We start from the raw sequence: 20,101 nt of genomic DNA, 5'->3' as shown, positions 1-20,101 counted from the left end.
TGCCAAGCTTGTAGCGTCATACCCAAGACTCGAGGCTGTAAAGAGTCTGAATACTTACGTAAATGTGATGTTTTTTAATACATTTGCAAAAATAAAAATAATGTTTTTGCTTTGTCATGGGGTATTGTGTGGATTGATGAGGGGGAAAAAAACATGAATCCATTTTAGAATAAGGCTATAAAGTAACAGGTTCTGAATACACTAACTATTTAGCGGTCTTAAGGCTTGGGGATAGAAGCAGTTCAGGAGCCTGCTGGGCTGTCCGCACCACCCTCTGTGGCGCCATACCAAGCAGTGATGCAGCCAGTCAAGATGCTTTCAATGGTGCATTTGAGGGCCCATGCCAAATCTTTTCAACCTCCTATGGGTGAAGAGGCACTGTGTGCGTGGACCATTTTAAGTCCTTACTGATTTGGACATCGATTGTGGGAGAAGTCGGAGCTCAGGGATGATAGACGCGTTTCCCACTAGTAATCACCAGTTGGAGGGGCGTTGAAGTAGATTTTCCCCAGTCATATGTGGTAAATACCACCTTCCCACGTGGTTATGAGCATTAGCTGTCAATGTCAGTATTTATTCAAATGTAACGCATCAGAGCCATGAGTCGAGTGTGCAGATTCTATTTTGTAAGATGACAATACATAACAAATACATTGTGCTGTAACTAGTCAAACATGCTAGTCATTTTGGGGAAATGAAAACAACGCCCTACCTACACAAACAAAGTGCACCGCCACAAGTACATTTCAATATGTTTATTGAATATTAAGGTAAATATTTCACATTAATACAGGCTACGTAAAGTAGAGCTACTATACGACGTGAAATGTACTCTCATTTTAACCCTTTTTAGTATGTAAACAAGTATACATGTATTTACCACTAAAAGGTATTCTGATTTCTTTCTCTCTTTAGGTAATCATCATCATCATCCTCTAGTTGTTGGCTGAGTATCATTAGCTACGTCATCACCTTCATCAGCCCTCCCCCCGAGGAGAGTGACAACTCTGTACGTGGGTGGAAGTCCTAAATCTAAGCTACACAGAGCATGGAGCCGGTTGGACAGTTTGTTCATCAGACATCAACAGGACTTTAAACAGAACTAGGGCCCAGAGTTTTCCCTCCCGAACCCACAACAGCCATCGCTGAAATGGTAGTAGATTTCTTTATTTCTTATTTTGAGTTAGGCACATTAAAGAACGGTGTCAAGATCATTTCTCTCCATTTCTCCAAACTCTGCTTTGCTCTCCGTTCTCTACTAAAGTTAACACGTTTTACAATTCTGTTGGTTTTTGTTGTCAGTTGGAAATTAAATTCATGTTTGTGGTGTGTGTGTGTGTGTGCGTGTTTGATTTCTGTCGATGCCGGCCGGCTAGTTGACGTGGTTCAGGTGCACGTGAGGAGCCCAGGTACCAGGCCACACCTGAACGAGGAGGAAGAAGAGAAGAACAGGAACATGAGAGAGAAGGAGATTCCATTAGCAAAGATAACTGTGTGTGTGTGTGTGTGTGTGTGTGTGTGTGTGTGTGTGTGTGTAGAAAAAGTCTCACCTGCTGTGGGTCGGTGTTGTCTGCGTTGTTGGGGACCACCTTGATGATGGGGCTCCATGCAGGGTCAGCAGCGTGCAGTCCGTTGAACATGGCCCCCCCCGGACTCTCCCCCATAGAGGGGTGGGGGGGCAGTATGGTCCCTCCATACATCGACATGGCCATACCCTGGAGACAACCAGGTCCACACATCACAACCAGGTCCACTAACTACCGTATATTAACATGGTCCTACCCTGGAGACAACCAGGTCCACTAACTACAGTATATTAACATGGTCCTACCCTGGAGACAACCAGGTCCACTAACTACAGTATATTAACATGGTCCCACCCTGGAGACAACCAGGTCCACTAACTACAGTATATTAACATGGTCCCACCCTGGAGACAACCAGGTCCACTAACTACAGTATATTAACATGGTCCCACCCTGGAGACAACCAGGTCCACTAACTACAGTATATTAACATGGTCCTACCCTGGAGACAACCAGGTCCACTAACTACAGTATATTAACATGGTCCTACCCTGGAGACAACCAGGTCCACTAACTACAGTATATTAACATGGTCCCACCCTGGAGACAACCAGGTCCACTAACTACAGTATATTAACATGGTCCTACCCTGGAGACAACCAGGTCCACTAACTACAGTATATTAACATGGTCCCACCCTGGAGACAACCAGGTCCACTAACTACAGTATATTAACATGGTCCTACCCTGGAGACAACCAGGTCCACTAACTACAGTATATTAACATGGTCCCACCCTGGAGACAACCAGGTCCACTAACTACAGTATATTAACATGGTCCCACCCTGGAGACAACCAGGTCCACTAACTACAGTATATTAACATGGTCCCACCCTGGAGACAACCAGGTCCACTAACTACAGTATATTAACATGGTCCTACCCTGGAGCCAACCAGGTCCACTAACTACAGTATATTAACATGGTCCTACCCTGGAGACAACCAGGTCCACTAACTACAGTATATTAACATGGTCCCACCCTGGAGACAACCAGGTCCACTAACTACAGTATATTAACATGGTCCCACCCTGGAGACAACCAGGTCCACTAACTACAGTATATTAACATGGTCCCACCCTGGAGACAACCAGGTCCACTAACTACAGTATATTAACATGGTCCTACCCCGGAGACAACCAGGTCCACTAACTACAGTATATTAACATGGTCCCACCCTGGAGCCAACCAGGTCCACTAACTACAGTATATTAACATGGTCCTACCCTGGAGACAACCAGGTCCACTAACTACAGTATATTAACATGGTCCCACCCTGGAGACAACCAGGTCCACACATCACAACCAGGTCCACTAACATGGTCCTACCCTGGAGACAACCAGGTCCACTAACTACAGTATATTAACATGGTCCCCCCCTGGAGACAACCAGGTCCACTAACTACAGTATATTAACATGGTCCCACCCTGGAGACAACCAGGTCCACTAACTACAGTATATTAACATGGTCCCACCCTGGAGACAACCAGGTCCACTAACTACAGTATATTAACATGGTCCCACCTTGGAGACAACCAGGTCCACTAACTACAGTATATTAACATGGTCCCACCCTGGAGACAACCAGGTCCACTAACTACAGTATATTAACATGGTCCCACCCTGGAGACAACCAGGTCCACTAACTACAGTATATTAACATGGTCCTACCCTGGAGACAACCAGGTCCACTAACTACAGTATATTAACATGGTCCCACCCTGGAGACAACCAGGTCCACTAACTACAGTATATTAACATGGTCCCACCCTGGAGACAACCAGGTCCACTAACTACAGTATATTAACATGGTCCTACCCTGGAGACAACCAGGTCCACTAACTACAGTATATTAACATGGTCCCACCCTGGAGACAACCAGGTCCACTAACTACAGTATATTAACATGGTCCTACCCTGGAGACAACCAGGTCCACTAACTACAGTATATTAACATGGTCCCACCCTGGAGACAACCAGGTCCACTAACTACAGTATATTAACATGGTCCCACCCTGGAGACAACCAGGTCCACTAACTACAGTATATTAACATGGTCCCACCCTGGAGACAACCAGGTCCACTAACTACAGTATATTAACATGGTCCTACCCTGGAGACAACCAGGTCCACTAACTACAGTATATTAACATGGTCCTACCCTGGAGACAACCAGGTCCACTAACTACAGTATATTAACATGGTCCCACCCTGGAGACAACCAGGTCCACTAACTACAGTATATTAACATGGTCCTACCCTGGAGACAACCAGGTCCACTAACTACAGTATATTAACATGGTCCCACCCTGGAGACAACCAGGTCCACTAACTACAGTATATTAACATGGTCCTACCCTGGAGACAACCAGGTCCACTAACTACAGTATATTAACATGGTCCTACCCTGGAGACAACCAGGTCCACTAACTACAGTATATTAACATGGTCCCACCCTGGAGACAACCAGGTCCACTAACTACAGTATATTAACATGGTCCTACCCTGGAGACAACCAGGTCCACTAACTACAATATATTAACATGGTCCCACCCTGGAGACAACCAGGTCCACTAACTACAGTATATTAACATGGTCCTACCCTGGAGACAACCAGGTCCACTAACTACAGTATATTAACATGGTCCCACCCTGGAGACAACCAGGTCCACTAACTACAGTATATTAACATGGTCCCACCCTGGAGACAACCAGGTCCACTAACTACAGTATATTAACATGGTCCTACCCTGGAGACAACCAGGTCCACTAACTACAGTATATTAACATGGTCCTACCCTGGAGACAACCAGGTCCACTAACTACAGTATATTAACATGGTCCTACCCTGGAGACAACCAGGTCCACTAACTACAGTATATTAACATGGTCCTACCCTGGAGACAACCAGGTCCACTAACTACAGTATATTAACATGGTCCTACCCTGGAGACAACCAGGTCCACTAACTACAGTATATTAACATGGTCCCACCCTGGAGACAACCAGGTCCACTAACTACAGTATATTAACATGGTCCCACCCTGGAGACAACCAGGTCCACTAACTACAGTATATTAACATGGTCCTACCCTGGAGACAACCAGGTCCACTAACTACAGTATATTAACATGGTCCTACCCTGGAGCCAACCAGGTCCACTAACTACAGTATATTAACATGGTCCTACCCTGGAGCCACGGACCAGAAGAGGAACGGCCATTTGAAAGTATCATATCACCTTCTCAAATAGGCAAAGGTGTGTGTGTCAAAGCAAATACAAAATGCTCAGAATAAAACAGGTGTAGACCTTACTGTGAAATGCTTACTGACAAGCCCTTAACCAACAATACAGTTCAAGAAAGAGTTAAGAAAAGGTTTACTAAATAAACAAAAACAAAAATCTAAATGAATCACAAGGTAACAAGACATATACATAACAATAACAAGGCTATATACAGGGGGTACCGGTACCGAGCCAGTGTGCAGGGGTACAGGTTAGTCCAGGTCGTTTGTGTGTTACCTTGGGGAAGTCCATGTAGTTGTTGGGGTGGTTGATGTGTTGCTGGTGGTAGTTGTTAGCGGGGTTAGAGATGCCGGTGTCGTCCTGCTCCATAGGCTGGTACTGGGAAAAGGTGTGGTCCGCCTGCAGCCCAGGGTGGATCATGTGACTGCCCATCAGGGGCTGAGACCAACCTGACATGGCTTCTAGAGGAGGGGGAGATGGGAGGTAAGAGACCGAGAGATACCGTGTGTGTGAGAGTGAGGGAGGGCGGTGGTGTGTGTGTGTACACGAGGTGGGGTGTGTATATACCCATTAGCTGTTCATCAGGGTTGTAGACTTTGGGGATGGAGAGACCAGCGTGGGTTAGTAGTTGTGTGTGAACACATCGATCTGGTGTGTGTCCGTCTGGTTTGTGTGACTACTCACCCGAGGCGCTGCCGACTCCGAAGGACCATATGCCTCCCTGTCCTACAGGAGCGGTGTAGGAGGTCTGGAGGAGAGGAGGGTTGACGGTGGTCTGTCTGATCCTCGCCAGCCTCTCTGTCCCGATGGGAGGAGGCACCTTCCTGTCCTGCTGGCTGCTGCCCTGGCCCTGCTTGGCCTGGTGGGGAGGGGGGGCCGCGGGGCCAGACGACGACACCTTGGAGGGAGGGGGCACCGCCTGGGACTCGCCTGGGGAGAGGAGGGGTTGAAGATTAGGGGTTTTGAGTCTAAAAGACAGTTATAAAATTTAAGAGAGTTTTGCCTTAGTTAAATCATTTATTTTCTGTGTGCTGAATTCCTGGAAAATAATCTTTGTGGGCATTTTAGATACATTTTACACATGTGTGTCAGTACCTGATGTGGCAGCGCTCCAGGGGTGAGGGGAGAAGTGCTGTCTGCTAAAGGAGGGGGTGCCCACAGCTGCTGGGCCGTGGAGATAGACTGGACTACCAGACATACTGGTAGCATAGCTGGTCAGACTCAGAGCTGTAAGACAAGGAGAGAGTTTGGGACATATAGAATGTAAGGTCAAACAAAGTCGAATATAAAAATGAAATAACATCTAAATGTCCCTTTCTTTTACCAATAGGACTGTTGACCATCCTCTGTGAGGCAGAGCGGTACCCAGGGGCCTTGGAGCTGTCTGGAGGAGGGGCCATCATGCCATCCATCTGTCCCATGTAGGCAGGGGGGGCAGAATACTGCTGCTCAGGAGGGGAGCGGGCAGGGAAGTGGCACGCACCCCACACCTGGTTGTTACCCACCTAATAGAGAGACAAGTGGTTAGTGAGCAACTGGGCCACAGGTGTGACCCGAAATTAGTAGGCACTGAAGTTTAGGTCACAACATTTTCTACATTGAATCTTAACTGGACATAGGTAAAGTCGGGGCAGTCTCTTTGGATCTTACAAAAGGCCTTTGATACTGTGATTCATGAGGTCCTCCTATCCAAACCGTCCTCCCTTAATGTGTCCACTGAAGTTATTAGTTGGATGTATTCCTATCTGACGAACAGAAGTCAAAGGGTTTGTTTGGAGAGTCAGTCTCTTTACTTTACATTGGGGTCCCACAGCGGTCAATATTAGGCACCCTTCTGTTTACCATCTATATACAGTTGAAGTCATAAGTTTACATACACCTTAGCCAAATACATTTAAACTCAGTTTTTCACAATTCCTGACATTTAATCCTAGTAAAAATTCACTGTTTTAGGTCAGTTAGGATCACCACTTTATTTTAAGAATATTAAAATGTCAGAATAATAGAGTAATTTATTTCTTTCATCACATTCCCAGTGGGTCAGAAGTTTACATACACTCAATTAGTATTTGGTAGCATTGCCTTTAAATTGTTTACCTTGGGTCAAACGTTTTGGGGAGCCCTCCACAAGCTTCCCACAATAAGTTGGGTGAATTTTGGCCCATTCCTCCTGACAGAGCTGGTGTAACTGAGTCAGGTTTGTAGGCCTCCTTGCTCGCACACGCCTTTTCAGTTCTGCCGACAAATTCTCTATAGGATTGAGGTCAGGGCTTTGTGAGGGCCACTCCAATACCTTGACTTTGTTGTCCTTAAGCCATTTTGCCACAACTTTGGAAGTATGCTTAGGGTCATTGTCCATTTGGAAGACCCATTCGGCCAAGCTTTAACTTCCTGACTGATATGTTGAGATGTTGCTTTAATATATCCACATAATTTTCCTCCCTCAAGATGCCATCTATTTTGTGAAGTGCACCAGTCCCTCCTGCAGCAAAGCACCCCCACAGCATGATGCTGCCACCCCCGCTTCACGGTTGGGATGGTGTTCTTCGGCTTGCAAGCCTCCCCCTTTTTCCTCCAAACATAACAATGGTCAGTATGGCCAAACAGTTCTATTTTTGTTTCATCAGACCAGAGGACATTTCTCCAAAAAGTACGATCTTTGTCCCCATGTGCAGTTGCAAACCGTAGTCTGGCTTTTTTATGGCGGTTTTGGAGCAGTGGCTTCTTCCTTGCTGAGCGGCCTTTCAGGTTAAGTCGATATAGGACTCATTTTACTGTGGATATAGATACATTTGTACCCGTTTCCTCCAGCATCTTCACAAGGTCATTTGCTGTTGTTCTGGGATTGATTTGCACTTTTCGCACCAAAGTACGTTCATCTCATACATTACAAAGGAACGTCTTGATTAGTACTATGTTAGCTAGCTACATAGTTGCTTTTGTATCATGATAAGGTGTAGTACTGAAACTATCGAGGTTACCTAGCCAGCTACACGTTCAAACAAAGTCAACAACGCAGCCACTGCTAACTAGCCTACTTCACCAGCCAGCAGTACTGTATCATTTTCGTCATTTTAGTCAATAAGATTTTTGCAACGTAAGCTTAACTTTCTGAACATTCGAGACGTGTAGTCCACTTGTCATTCCAATCTCCTTTGCATTAGCGTAGCCTCTTCTGTAGCTTGTCAACTATGTGTCTGTCTATCCCTGTTTTCTCCCCTCTTCACATGCCATACAAACGCTTCACACCGCGTGGCCGCTGCCACTATAACCTAGTGGTCCCAGCGCGCACGACCCACGTGGAGTTCCAGGTCTCCGGCAGCCTCTGGAACTGCCGGTCTGCGGCCAACAAGGCTGAGTTCATCTCAGCCTATGCTACCCTCCAGTCCCTCGACTCCCTGGCGCTGACGGAAACATGGATTACCACAGATAACACTGCTACTCCTCTCTCCTCGTCTGCCCACATGTTCTCGCATACCCCGAGAGCATCTGGCCAGCGGGGTGGTGGCACTGGAATTCTCATCTCTCCCAAGTGGACATTCTCTCTTTCTCCCCTGACCCATCTGTCTATCTCCTCATTTGAATTCCATGCTGTCACAGTTACCAGCCCTTTCAAGCTTAACATCCTTATCATTTATCGCCCTCCAGGTTCCCTTGGAGAGTTCATCAATGAGCTTGACGCCTTGATAAGTTCCTTTCCTGAGGATGGCTCACCTCTCACAGTTCTGGGTGACTTTAACCTCCCCACGTCTACCTTTGACTCATTCCTCTCTGCCTCCTCCTTTCCACTCCTCTCCTCTTTTGACCTCACCCTCTCACCTTCCCCCCCTACTCACAAGGCAGGCAATACGCTTGACCTCATCTTTACTAGATGCCGTTCTTCCACTAATCTCATTGCAACTCCCCTCCAAGTGTCCGACCACTACCTTGTATCCTTTTCCCTCTCGCTCTCATCCAACACTTCTCACTCTGCCCCTACTCGGATGGTATTGCGTCGTCCCAACCTTCGCTCTCTCTCTCCCGCTACTCTTCCATCCTATCATCTCTTCCCTCTGCTCAAACCTTCTCCAACCTATCTCCTGATTCTGCCTCCTCAACCCTCCTCTCCTCCCTTTCTGCATCCTTTGATTTTCTCTGTCCCCTATCCTCCAGGTCGGCTCGGTCCTCCCCTCCTGCTCCGTGGCTCGACGACTCACTGCGAGCTCACAGAACAGGGCTCCGGGCAGCCGAGCGGAAATGAAGGAAAACTCGCCTCCCTGCGGACCTGGCATCCTTTCACTCCCTCCTCTCTACATTTTCCTCTTCTGTCTCTGCTGCTAAAGCCACTTTCTACCACTCTAAATTCCAAGCATCTGCCTCTAACCCTAGGAAGCTCTTTGCCACCTTCTCCTCCCTCCTGAATCCTCCCCCCACTCTCTGCGGATTACTTCGTCAACCATTTTGAAAAGGTTGACGACATCCGATCCTCGTTTGCTAAGTCAAACGACACCGCTGGTCCTGCTCACACTGCCCTACCCTGTGCTTTGACCTCTTTTTCCCCTCTCTCTCCAGATGAAATCTCGCGTCTTGTGACGGCCGGCCGCCCAACAACCTGCCCACTTGACCCTATCCCCTCCTCTCTTCTCCAGACCATTTCCGGAGACCTTCTCCCTTACCTCACCTCGCTCATCAACTCATCCTTGACCGCTGGCTACGTCCCTTCCGTCTTCAAGAGAGCGAGAGTTGCACCCCTTCTGAAAAAACCTACACTCGCTCCCTCCGATGTCAACAACTACAGACCAGTATCCCTTCTTTCTTTTCTCTCCAAAACTCTTGAACGTGCTGTCCTTGGCCAGCTCTCCTGCTATCTCTCTCAGAATGACCTTCTTGATCCAAATCAGTCAGGTTTCAAGACTGGTCATTCAACTGAGACTGCTCTTCTCTGTGTCACGGAGGCTCTCCGCACTGCTAAAGCTAACTCTCTCTCCTCTGCTCTCATCCTTCTAGACCTATCTGCTGCCTTTGATACTGTGAACCGTCAGATCCTCCTCTCCACCCTCTCCGAGTTGGGCATCTCCGGCGCGGCCCACGCTTGGATTGCGTCCTACCTGACAGGTCGCTCCTACCAGGTGGCGTGGCGAGAATCTGTCTCCGCACCACGTGCTCTCACCACTGGTGTCCCCCAGGGCTCTGTTCTAGGCCCTCTCATATTCTCGCTTTACACCAAGTCACTTGGCTCTGTCATATCCTCACATGGTCTCTCCTATCATTGCTATGCAGACGACACACATTTAATCTTCTCCTTTCCCCCTTCTGATAACCAGGTGGCGAATCGCATCTCTGCATGTCTGGCAGACATATCAGTGTGGATGACGGATCACCACCTCAAGCTGAACCTCGGCAAGACGGAGCTGCTCTTCCTCCCGGGGAAGGACTGCCCGTTCCATGATCTCGCCATCACGGTTGACAACTCCCTTGTTTCCTCCTCCCAGAGTGCTAAGAACCTTGGCGTGACCCTGGACAACACCCTGTCGTTCTCCACTAACATCAAGGCGGTGACCCGATCCTGTAGGTTCATGCTCTACAACATTCGCAGAGTACGACCCTGCCTCACACAGGAAGCGGCGCAGGTCCTAATCTAGGCACTTGTCATCTCCCGTCTGGATTACTGCAACTCGCTGTTGGCTGGGCTCCCTGCCTGTGCCATTAAACCCCTACAACTCATCCAGAACGCCGCAGCCCGTCTGGTGTTCAACCTTCCCAAGTTCTCTCACGTCACCCCGCTCCTCCGCTCTCTCCACTGGCTTCCAGTTGAACCTCGCATCCGCTACAAGACCATGGTGCTTGCCTACGGAGCTGTGAGGGGAACGGCACCTCCGTACCTTCAGGCTGGACTGCTCGCCTCCCTACCTCTGAGGAAGCACAGTTCCCGCTCAGCCCAGTCAAAACTGTTCGCTGCTCTGGCACCCCAATGGTGGAACAAGCTCCCTCACGACGCCAGGACAGCGGAGTCAATCACCACCTTCCGTAGACACCTGAAACCCCACCTCTTTAAGGAATCCTGGGATAGGATAAAGTAATCCTTCTACCCCCCCCCCCTTAAAAGATTTAGATGCACTATTGTAAAGTGGTTGTTCCACTGGATATCATAAGGTGAATGCACCAATTTGTAAGTCTCTCTGGATAAGAGCGTCTGCTAAATGACTTAAATGTAAATGTAATCTCTAGGAGACAGAACGCGTCTCCTTCCTGAGCGGTATGACAGCTGTGTGGTCCCATGGTGTTTATACTTGCGTACTATTGCTTATACAGATGAACGTGGTACCTTCAGGCATTTGGAAATTGCTCCCAAGGATGAACCAGACTTGTGGATGTCTACAATTTTTGTTTCTGAGGTCTTGGCTGATTTCTTTTGATTTTCCCATGATGTCAAGCAAAGAGGCACTGAGTTTGAAGGTAGACCTTGAAATACATCCACAGGTACACCTCCAATTGACTCAAATGATGTCAATTAGCCCATCAGAAGATTCTAAAGCCATGACATACTTTTCTGGAATTTTCCAAGCTGTTTAAAGACACAGTCAACTTAGTGTATGTAAACGTCTGACCCACTGAAACTGTGATACTGTGAATTAGAAGTGAAATAATCTGTCTGTAAACAATTGTTGGAAAAATGACTTGTGTCATGCACAAAGTAGATGTCCTAACCAACTTACCAAAACTATAGTTTGTTAACTTCTTATGGCTGGGTGGCAGTATTGAGTAGCTTGGATGAAGAAGGTGCCCAGAGTAAACTGCCTGCTACTCAGGCCCAGAAGCGAAGATATCTACTAATAATATGCATTTGGATAGAAAACACTCTGAAGTTTCGAAAACTGTTTGAATTATGTCTGTGAGTATAACAGAACTCATATGGCAGGCAAAAACCTGAGAAAAAATCCAACCAGGAAGTGGGAAATCTGAGGTTTGTAGTTTTTCAAGTCTTGGCCTATCCAATATACAGTGTCTGTAGGGTCATATTGCACTTCCTAAGGCTTCCACTAGATGTCAACAGTCTTTAGAACCTTGTTTGAGGCTTCTACTGTGAAGTGGAGGGGAATAAGAGCTGATTGTATCAGGTGTCTGCCAGATGGGCATGAGCTTCAGCCTTGCGCACGCCCACGTGAGAGGTAGCTCGGGTTCCATTGCATTTCTGAAGACAAAGGAATTCTCCGGTTGAAATCTTATTGAAGAGTTATGATAAAAACATCCCAAAGATTGATTCTTTACATCATTTGACATGTTTCTACGAACTGTAATGGAATTTTTTTTGTTTTTGTCTGGCCTGTGCGTTGTGAATTTGGATTTGTGAACTGAAGGCGTGAACAAAAAGGAGGTATTTGGACATAAAGGATGGACTTTATCGAACAAAACAAACATTTATTGTGGAACTGGGATTCCTGGGAGTGCATTCTGATGAAGATCATCAAAGGTAAGTGAATATTTATATTGCTATTTATGACTTCTGTTGACTCCAACATGGCGGATATATTTTTGGCTTGTTTTTGTGTCTGAGCGCCGTACTCAGATTATTGCATGGTGTGCTTTTTCGGTAAAGCTTTTTTGAAATCTGACACAGCAGTTGCATTAAAGCATTATTTTCATCAACATTTATGATGAGTATTTCTGTAAATTGATGTGGCTCTCTGCAAAATCACCGGTCGTTTTGGAGGCAAAGCATTACTGAACGTAACACGCCAATGTAAACTGAGATTTTTGGATATAAATATTAACTTTATTGAACAAAACATACATTATTGTGTAACGTGAAGTCCTATGAGTGTCATCTGATGAAGATCAAAGGTTAGTGATTCATTTTCTCTCTATTTCTGCTTTTTGTGACTCCCTTCTTTGGCTGGAAAAATGGCTGTGTTTTTCTGTGACTAGGTGCTGACCTAACATAATCGTTTGGTGTGCTTTCGCTGTAAAGCCTTTTTGAAATCGGACACTGTGGTTGGATTAACGAGAAGTTTATCTTTAAAATGGTGTAAAATACTTGTATGGTTGAGGAATTTTAATTATGAGATTTCTGTTGTTTGAATTTGGCGCTCTACACTTTCACTGGCTGTTGTCATATCGATCCCGTTAATGGGATTTCAGCCTTAAGAAGTTAACAATACATTTTTGGAGTGGTTGAAAAACTAGTTAATGATTCCAACCCAAGTGTATGTAAACTTCCGACTTCAACTGTAAATGATCTCCCACTTGCTTGCCCACAAGTTAACATGCAGATGTATGTAGACGATACAGTTCTGTATGTACACCAAAAATGAAAAATTATTAACAAGTTAACTGAAGCTGTAGTACAACATGAAACATATAAATGGACAACTAATTCTTGCCTGCATTTAAATAGACAAAACTATGTACTTCTCCAAGAAATCCATTGATTCCTCCCAACGAGCTGTTCTTGTTAATGAGGAGAATCTGAAAGTTGTGTCTAACTTCAGGTATCTCAGAGTTTTTTTGGGGGACTCCAACTTGACATTTAAGAAACATGTGAAGGTGGTTAACAAGGTCAAGTTTGGATTATCCAACTTTAGGTTAATAAGACCTTTCCTTCTTCTGGAGGCCACCAAACTCTACATGCTATGATCTTCTCACATCTGAGATATTGCCTCACATGCTGGTCACAAGCAGGACCTACTATTCTGAAACCAATTGAATCACTCTACAAACAAACACTTAACATTTTTGATAAACTAAACAGTTACCACCATTGTCATATAATTTACAAACAATTTATGTAGTCTGGATAGCTTAAGCAGTATGTAGATGCAAGCCTTTAAGCAAGTCTTTAAGATCCTGCATGTTCTTGGCCCTCCACTCCTATGCCGGCATATGATGCTCAAGGAAAGCACCTCCAGGATAACAAGGGCAGTAACTAGAGGTTGATTGCATTGTCCCTTTTTGACACAGTAATTTTGATCAATCGCCCTTCTCTGTTAGAGCTACAATATACTGGAATGCAATGCCCATGGACTTGAGAAGCTGCACTGATTATTGTATTTTTAAATTGAAATTGAAAACATGACTCAAAACCTACAGGAGGGTAGCTCTCCAGGAACAGGGTTGGAGTGTAAACCTACAGGAGGGTAGCTCTCCAGGAACATGGTTGGAGTGTAAACCTACAGGAGGGTAGCTCTCCAGGAACAGGGTTGGAGTGAAAACCGACAGGAGGGTAGCTCTCCAGGAACAGGGTTGGAGTGTAAACCTACAGGAGGGTAGCTCTCCAGGAACAGGGTTGGGGTGTAAACCGACAGGATGGTAGCTCTCCAGGAACAGGGTTGGAGTGTAAACCTACAGGAGGGTAGCTCTCCAGGAACAGGGTTGGAGTGTAAACCTACAGGAGGGTAGCTCTCCAGGAACAGGGTTGGAGTGTAAACCTACAGGAGGGTAGCTCTCCAGGAACATGGTTGGAGTGTAAACCTACAGGAGGGTAGCTCTCCAGGAACAGGGTTGGAGTGTAAACCTACAGGAGGGTAGCTCTCCAGGAACAGGGTTGGAGTGTAAACCTACAGGATGGTAGCTCTCCAGAAACAGGGTTGGAGTGTAAACCTACAGGAGGGTAGCTCTCCAGGAACAGGGTTGGGGTGTAAACCTACAGGAGGGTAGCTCTCCAGGAACAGGGTTGGAGTGAAAACCTACAGGAGCGTAGCTCTCCAGGAACAGGGTTGGAGTGTAAACCTACAGGAGGGTAGCTCTCCAGGAACAGGGTTGGAGTGTAAACCTACAGGAGGGTAGCTCTCCAGGAACAGGGTTGGAGTGTAAACCTACAGGAGGGTATCTCTCCAGGAACAGGGTTGGAGAGACCTGCTCTATTGAAATAAAAAAGGATTCTGTGGAGAACAGAATGTGTGGGGACACCCACCTGGTTGTTGTTGTCGAACATGCTGCTGAAATGGTTGAAGAGGGCTGCAGGGCCGAAGTTAGGGGGCATCTGCTGGGGCTTGGCCCCACCATGGACCTGCTGCTGCATCTGAGAGCCGTTCATCAGACCCATGGAGGGGGGCTGAGGGGGCATGGAGGGGGGCTGGGACGCCTGGGGCTGCTTCTGTTTGAGGTGCTCATGTTGTTGTGTGTTGTGGGGTAGGAACGTTTGTTGTTGCTGGTCGAGGTGTTGGTAGTAGGGCCCTGTCGGGGGCTGCATGCGGTGTGAGACACGGGGAGCGGGAGCTGAGAAGTGGGGTACGGTGCTGGAGGAGGATGGGGGGAGGTGGGAGCTGGACTGAAGAGGGAGGAGAGGTGGAGGGGGGTCTGATGAGGAGGAGGTGGAGGTTAGGAGAGGAGGGGGTTGGTGCTGCTGGCGGGGCTCAGGTTTGGAGGGGGCAGTCATGACAGGGGCGGTGAAACCACCTGAACTAACCACATTGTTGACTGAGATGGACATGGCCTCCTGAGAGAGGGAGGGGGTCAGCTTCTCCTTGCCTGGGGGAGCAGTGGGGACGCTGGGGGGTGACTTGGGGGGCTGAGAGATGGGGGTGACCTGGGGTTGAAGAGGGTTAGGGGCGTTTATAGCCGTTAAGCCCGTGTGTTGGTGGGCGGGAGACCCTGTACCTCTCACCGAGTGACTACTACTACTACTACTGACAGTGGTGGCAGTAACCATGGAGACAGAGTTGACCCCTATGTGCTTGGGGTCAGAGGTGAACAGCTGTTTCCTGACTGAGAAGGATGTGGGGGTGCTGGGCTGGGCCCCAGGGGGGGGGTTAGGGGTGTGGGGTGACCCTGTAGTCGTAGCTGTCTGACTGTTAGAGGCACTAGGGCTGGAGACCGAGGAGCCCGTGGATGATGTGTTAATGTGATCATTATGACTAGACATGTTGGATCTGGCCTGGTTGTTCCCACTAATACCACCGTTGTGTTTGGGGGAGCTGTTGGCACTACCGGGACTCAGCGGCCGCACCGGGAACGGGCCCCAGGTGCTGGCGGCAGGGGAGAAGGTCCCACCGAACTGGGCCATGGGCAGCATGGGGTGTCTGATCTGATGCATGGTCTGGGCTGCCAGGAGGGCCAGCTGGGGATGGGCGTAGGCCAGGGGGAGAGACACGGGGAAGGGCTGCCTCACCCCAGACAGACCCTTACCCATCTTACCCCCTGTCTGAGAGGAAGAGGACTGGAAGGAGACCCCAGAGGACGTGACCAGGGAGCCCAGGGCCTTGGCCCCGACGCTGAGGTTAAGGTTAGCCCCAGTGGGGGTGGGGAAGGGGGCTGAGGTGATCTTGGAGCCCGGGGCCCTGATGTGGTTCCTGGGGATCAGGTCCTCGAGTTCCTTGGCTGGGTCCTGGATCAGAGAATTGATCAGCTGGACTGCGTGGCGTGTTGACTCCGTGCCACCTCTGGAATGGACATCACAACACAGGGGTCAGAGGCCACACAATGTATACATTCCACGGACATGGTTCCAACCAATCACAGTATCTCAACTCTTCACTGATATCCTGGAGATACGGCAGGAGAATTGATAAATCAACACATCTATTACTCTGTTAAATACTTAGAATCCCTCAGATAAAACAACATCTATTACTCTGTTAAATACTTAGAATCCCTCAGATAAAACAACACATCTATTACTCTGTTAAATACTTAGAATCCCTCAGATAAATCAACACATCTATTACTCTTTTCTCTGCTTCCTCCTGTTCAGCTCTAGACTCTGCTGACTGGTGTAATAATGGGCTGCTGCCACCAGAGGTCATGCTCTCCATCTCTCAGGTCCTACCTGATGGTGATCATTCGCTCTCCGTTCTTGTCTTTCTGTTTGTCCACGTCAATGTGTGCTCCCGTGACGTCCTGTATAGCTGTGATGTTGCAGCCTCCTCTACCCATGATCCTCGACACCACCGAGGCCGGCACCGACAGCTTCTTAGACCTGCAGCCCGGAGAGAGAGGGGTTCATATGGGGTTTAGAACCGGACCAAAGGACAAGATCCATGAGGAGCCACAGGCCTGACAACTTACTTTTCCTCATTGCCTAAAACAGTGGTTCCCAACCAGGGAACCTGGGGGTACTCCGGGCACAGAAACATTCAGTTGGTGGTACAGTAACCAAAAAAGGTTGGGAACCACTGGCCTAAAATATCCTATAGATTTACTTGAAGCATTTCTAGATGGTGTGTGTGTGTGTGTGTGTGTGTGTGTGTGTGTGTGTGTGTGTCTACCCACCGTCTCACCACCTCCTTCCAACCCTCCTCTCTTTTCTGTCCCCTCTTGGGGCTGGTGAGGCTCTTGCTGTTGGGGGATGTGATGGGTAGAGACATGGTCTTAAACTGAGACGGTACAGAGCTGCTGGGGGTCAACTCACTCATGTCTGGAGCTCTGAGAGGTTGGGGGGAAGAAAGAGGGGGGAGAGAACAAGGGGGAGGAAGAGAGAGAAAGGGATAAAGGTTAGATTGACATTTAATAAGGTTCTGGTTTTATCTATGTATTTGTAATAGAAATGCACTGTTGATGGGGTTTGATGGTTTCTTTTAGGAAACCTACAGTTGTTAGTCTAAGTCAAACCAATGGCTCTCCTCTAAAGCGCTGCAGTTCACTCACTTATGTGTAGGCTTGGAGATGGAGACGGTGACCTGGTTGCCTGGATGTAGCTGAAGACAGAGTTTCTTCTCCGGGCCTGGCAGCAGGCTGTGAGTGGGACCCGAGGACGAAGAGGAGGAGGAGGAGGAAGAGGAGGATGAGGAAGAAGAGGGGAGGTCGGGGAGGAAGTTGAGCTCCTGGCTCTTGCCCCCGCTGCTGCTACTCTCACTGGCACAGTCAGTGCTGTCCAGGGGGTCTGAGTCGCTGGTGCCCCCCGCCCCTGTCGCCCCACCACCCCGTGGCTCCCCATGGATCCTGTTGGCCTTGTGCTGTACCAGCACCACCTGCTGGACAGAGATGGAATCATCACTGATTAGACACCTTGATTGACAGATTGACTTATAGCTGAGTGGGAAAAAGACAAGTGGACATGTGTACATATTTGTAGCCACCCAGAAAATAACAGCTTCACTCTCGTCCTTAAATTTAGCTCGGCTACATTATATTCTGCAGTCATGTCACATTATACATCATATGGGGAGGCAGGTAGCTTAGTGGTTAGAGCGTTGGACTAGTAACCGAAAGGTTACAAGATCGAATCCCCGAGCTGACAAGGTAAAAATCTGTCCTTCTGCCCCTGAACAAGGCAGTTAACCCACTGTTCCTAGGCCGTCATTGAAAATAAGAATTTGTTCTTAACTGACTTGCCTAGTTAAATAAAGGTTAAATAATACATTTTTAAAGAAATACAGTACCAGTCAAAAGTTTGGACACACCTACTCATTCAAGGGTTTTTATTTATTGTTACTATTTTCTACATTGTAGAATAATAGTGAAGACATCAACACTGTGAAATAACACATATGGAATCCTGTAGTAACAAAAAAAAAGTGTTAAACAAAACCAAATATATTTTAGATTCTTTGAAGTAACCACTCTTTGCCTTGATGACAGCTTGGCATTCTCTCAACCAGCTTGAAGGAGTTCCCACATATGCTGACCACTTGTTGGCTGCTTTTCCTTCACTCCACGGTCCAACTCATCCCAAACCATCTCAATTGGGTCTAAATAAATCACAAACAGTGTCACCAGCAAAGCACCACCACACCTCCTCATCCATGCTTCACTGTGAAACCACAGTCACAGTAGTTAGAACCAAAAATCTCACATTTGTACTCATCAGACCAAAGGACAGATTTCCACCAGTCTAATGTCCCACACTCGTGTTTCTTGGCCCAAGCAAGTCTCTTCTTCTTATTGGTGTCCTTTAGTAGTGGTTTCTTTGCAGCAATTCAACCATGAAGACCTGATTCACACGGTCTCCTCTGAACAGTTGATGTTGAGATGTGTCTGTTACTTGAACTCTGTGAAGCATTTATTTGGGCTGCAATCTGAGGCTGGTAACTCTAATGAACTTATCCTCTGCAGCAGAGTTAACTCTGGGTCTTCCTTTCCTGTGGCGGACTTCATGAGAGCCAGTTTCATCATAGCGCTTGATGGTTTTTGTGACTGCACTTGAAGAAACCTTCAAAGTTCTTGAAATTTCCGGATTGACTGACCTTCATGTCTTAAAATGATGGACTGTTGTTTCTCTTTGCTTATTTGAGCTGTTCTTGCCATAATATGGACTTGGTCTTTTACCAAATACAGCTATCTTCTGTATACCAACCCTACCTTGTCACAACACAACTGATTGGCTCAAACTTTTTTGGTTACTACATGATTCCATATGTGTTATTTCATAGTTTTGATGTCTTCACTATTATTCTACAATGTAGAAAATAGTAAAATAAAGAAAAACCCTTGAATGAGTAGGTGTGTCCAAACTTCTGACTGGTACAGTATAGATATATACACATTACAAAAATGAAATGAAATCTATATTTTAAATACACCAACCACTTGTGGGTCCTGCAGTATGATTGGTTAATACCTGTGGGTCCAGCAGTATGATTGGTTAATACCTGTGGGTCCTGACATATGATTGGTTTGCTGGGGGACGAGTCCTTGGTCTTGTTCTTCTTAATTTTGCGGCTGGCACTGGTCGTCGTGGCAACACTGGCCCTCTTCTTGCCGAACACACAGCTGAAGGTGGCGGGGATACCGATGGTGGTGGTGGTGGTCGCACTGGGGGGATCGATGGGGGGGTCCACTTCTGAATAGTTCCACAATATTACATATTACACATTTGTTTCCTTACCTTGAAAACTGTCTATGGACACGGAGTGACTACAATCTACACCTTGCTTTTGTTAAACTAGCCACCGCAAACACATTTTATTATCAGCATTTTGGGAACAAATGATTAGATATTGAAACCAAGATATAATTTACCCTCAGCGGAGTCGTCCTGCTTCTGCATCTCACTGTCTTCCTCCTCATCCTCCTCCTTGGTTGTCTTCTGCTCCTCTTCCTCCTCCTCCTGCTTTCTCTTCTGCTCCTCCTTCTTCTTCTTGCGTTTCTCCTTGCGTTTCTCTCTCTTGGCGGCCAGGGCCTGCTTCTTGCTCTCCTCTCTGGACTTCTCCAGGTCGAGCTCCTTGAGCAGAATGCTGGCGTTCTTGTTGGCCTCTGCAGCCTGCTGGTCTTTGGCTTTGACGATGGTCTCCATGCACTGATGGCACTTCTTCAACAACTCCTGAGAGAGAGGGAGGGATGGAGAGAGGAGGGAGAGAGAACCATTAGGGTTATGCTTTGACGATGGTCTGCATGCACTGGTGGCACTTCAACA

General features: G+C 47.3%; 1 protein-coding gene across 14 annotated transcripts in view; it reads right to left on the bottom strand.

Moving 5' to 3' along the window:
* Positions 1–740: 740 nt before the first annotated feature.
* The window catches only part of LOC115168344 (ankyrin repeat and KH domain-containing protein 1), a 74,487-nt gene continuing 55,126 nt past the window's right edge, over positions 741–20,101 (bottom strand). For 10 of the 14 annotated variants that reach the window (XM_029723509.1, XM_029723527.1, XM_029723561.1 and 7 more), the window contains exons 27-38: positions 19,708–20,008; positions 19,338–19,528; positions 17,395–17,720; positions 17,020–17,172; positions 16,577–16,726; positions 14,723–16,190; positions 6,158–6,338; positions 5,929–6,060; positions 5,518–5,763; positions 5,110–5,294; positions 1,551–1,715; positions 741–1,423 (exon numbers count right to left, since the gene is read on the bottom strand). In XM_029723509.1, coding sequence (XP_029579369.1) covers positions 1,373–1,423; positions 1,551–1,715; positions 5,110–5,294; positions 5,518–5,763; positions 5,929–6,060; positions 6,158–6,338; positions 14,723–16,190; positions 16,577–16,726; positions 17,020–17,172; positions 17,395–17,720; positions 19,338–19,528; positions 19,708–20,008 — 3,549 coding nt within the window. In that variant the 3' untranslated portion in view covers positions 741–1,372. The remainder of the gene's footprint in view (positions 1,424–1,550; positions 1,716–5,109; positions 5,295–5,517; positions 5,764–5,928; positions 6,061–6,157; positions 6,339–14,722; positions 16,191–16,576; positions 16,727–17,019; positions 17,173–17,394; positions 17,721–19,337; positions 19,529–19,707; positions 20,009–20,101) is intronic. The other 4 variants (XM_029723519.1, XM_029723551.1, XM_029723626.1 and 1 more) reach the window with 2 other exon arrangements.

This window comes from Salmo trutta, chromosome 3 (assembly GCF_901001165.1).
Source record: "Salmo trutta chromosome 3, fSalTru1.1, whole genome shotgun sequence".
NCBI classification, from domain to species: domain Eukaryota; kingdom Metazoa; phylum Chordata; class Actinopteri; order Salmoniformes; family Salmonidae; genus Salmo; species Salmo trutta.
The sequence above is the reverse complement of the archived record's forward strand: the minus strand, read 5'-3'. Positions and strand labels throughout refer to the sequence as shown.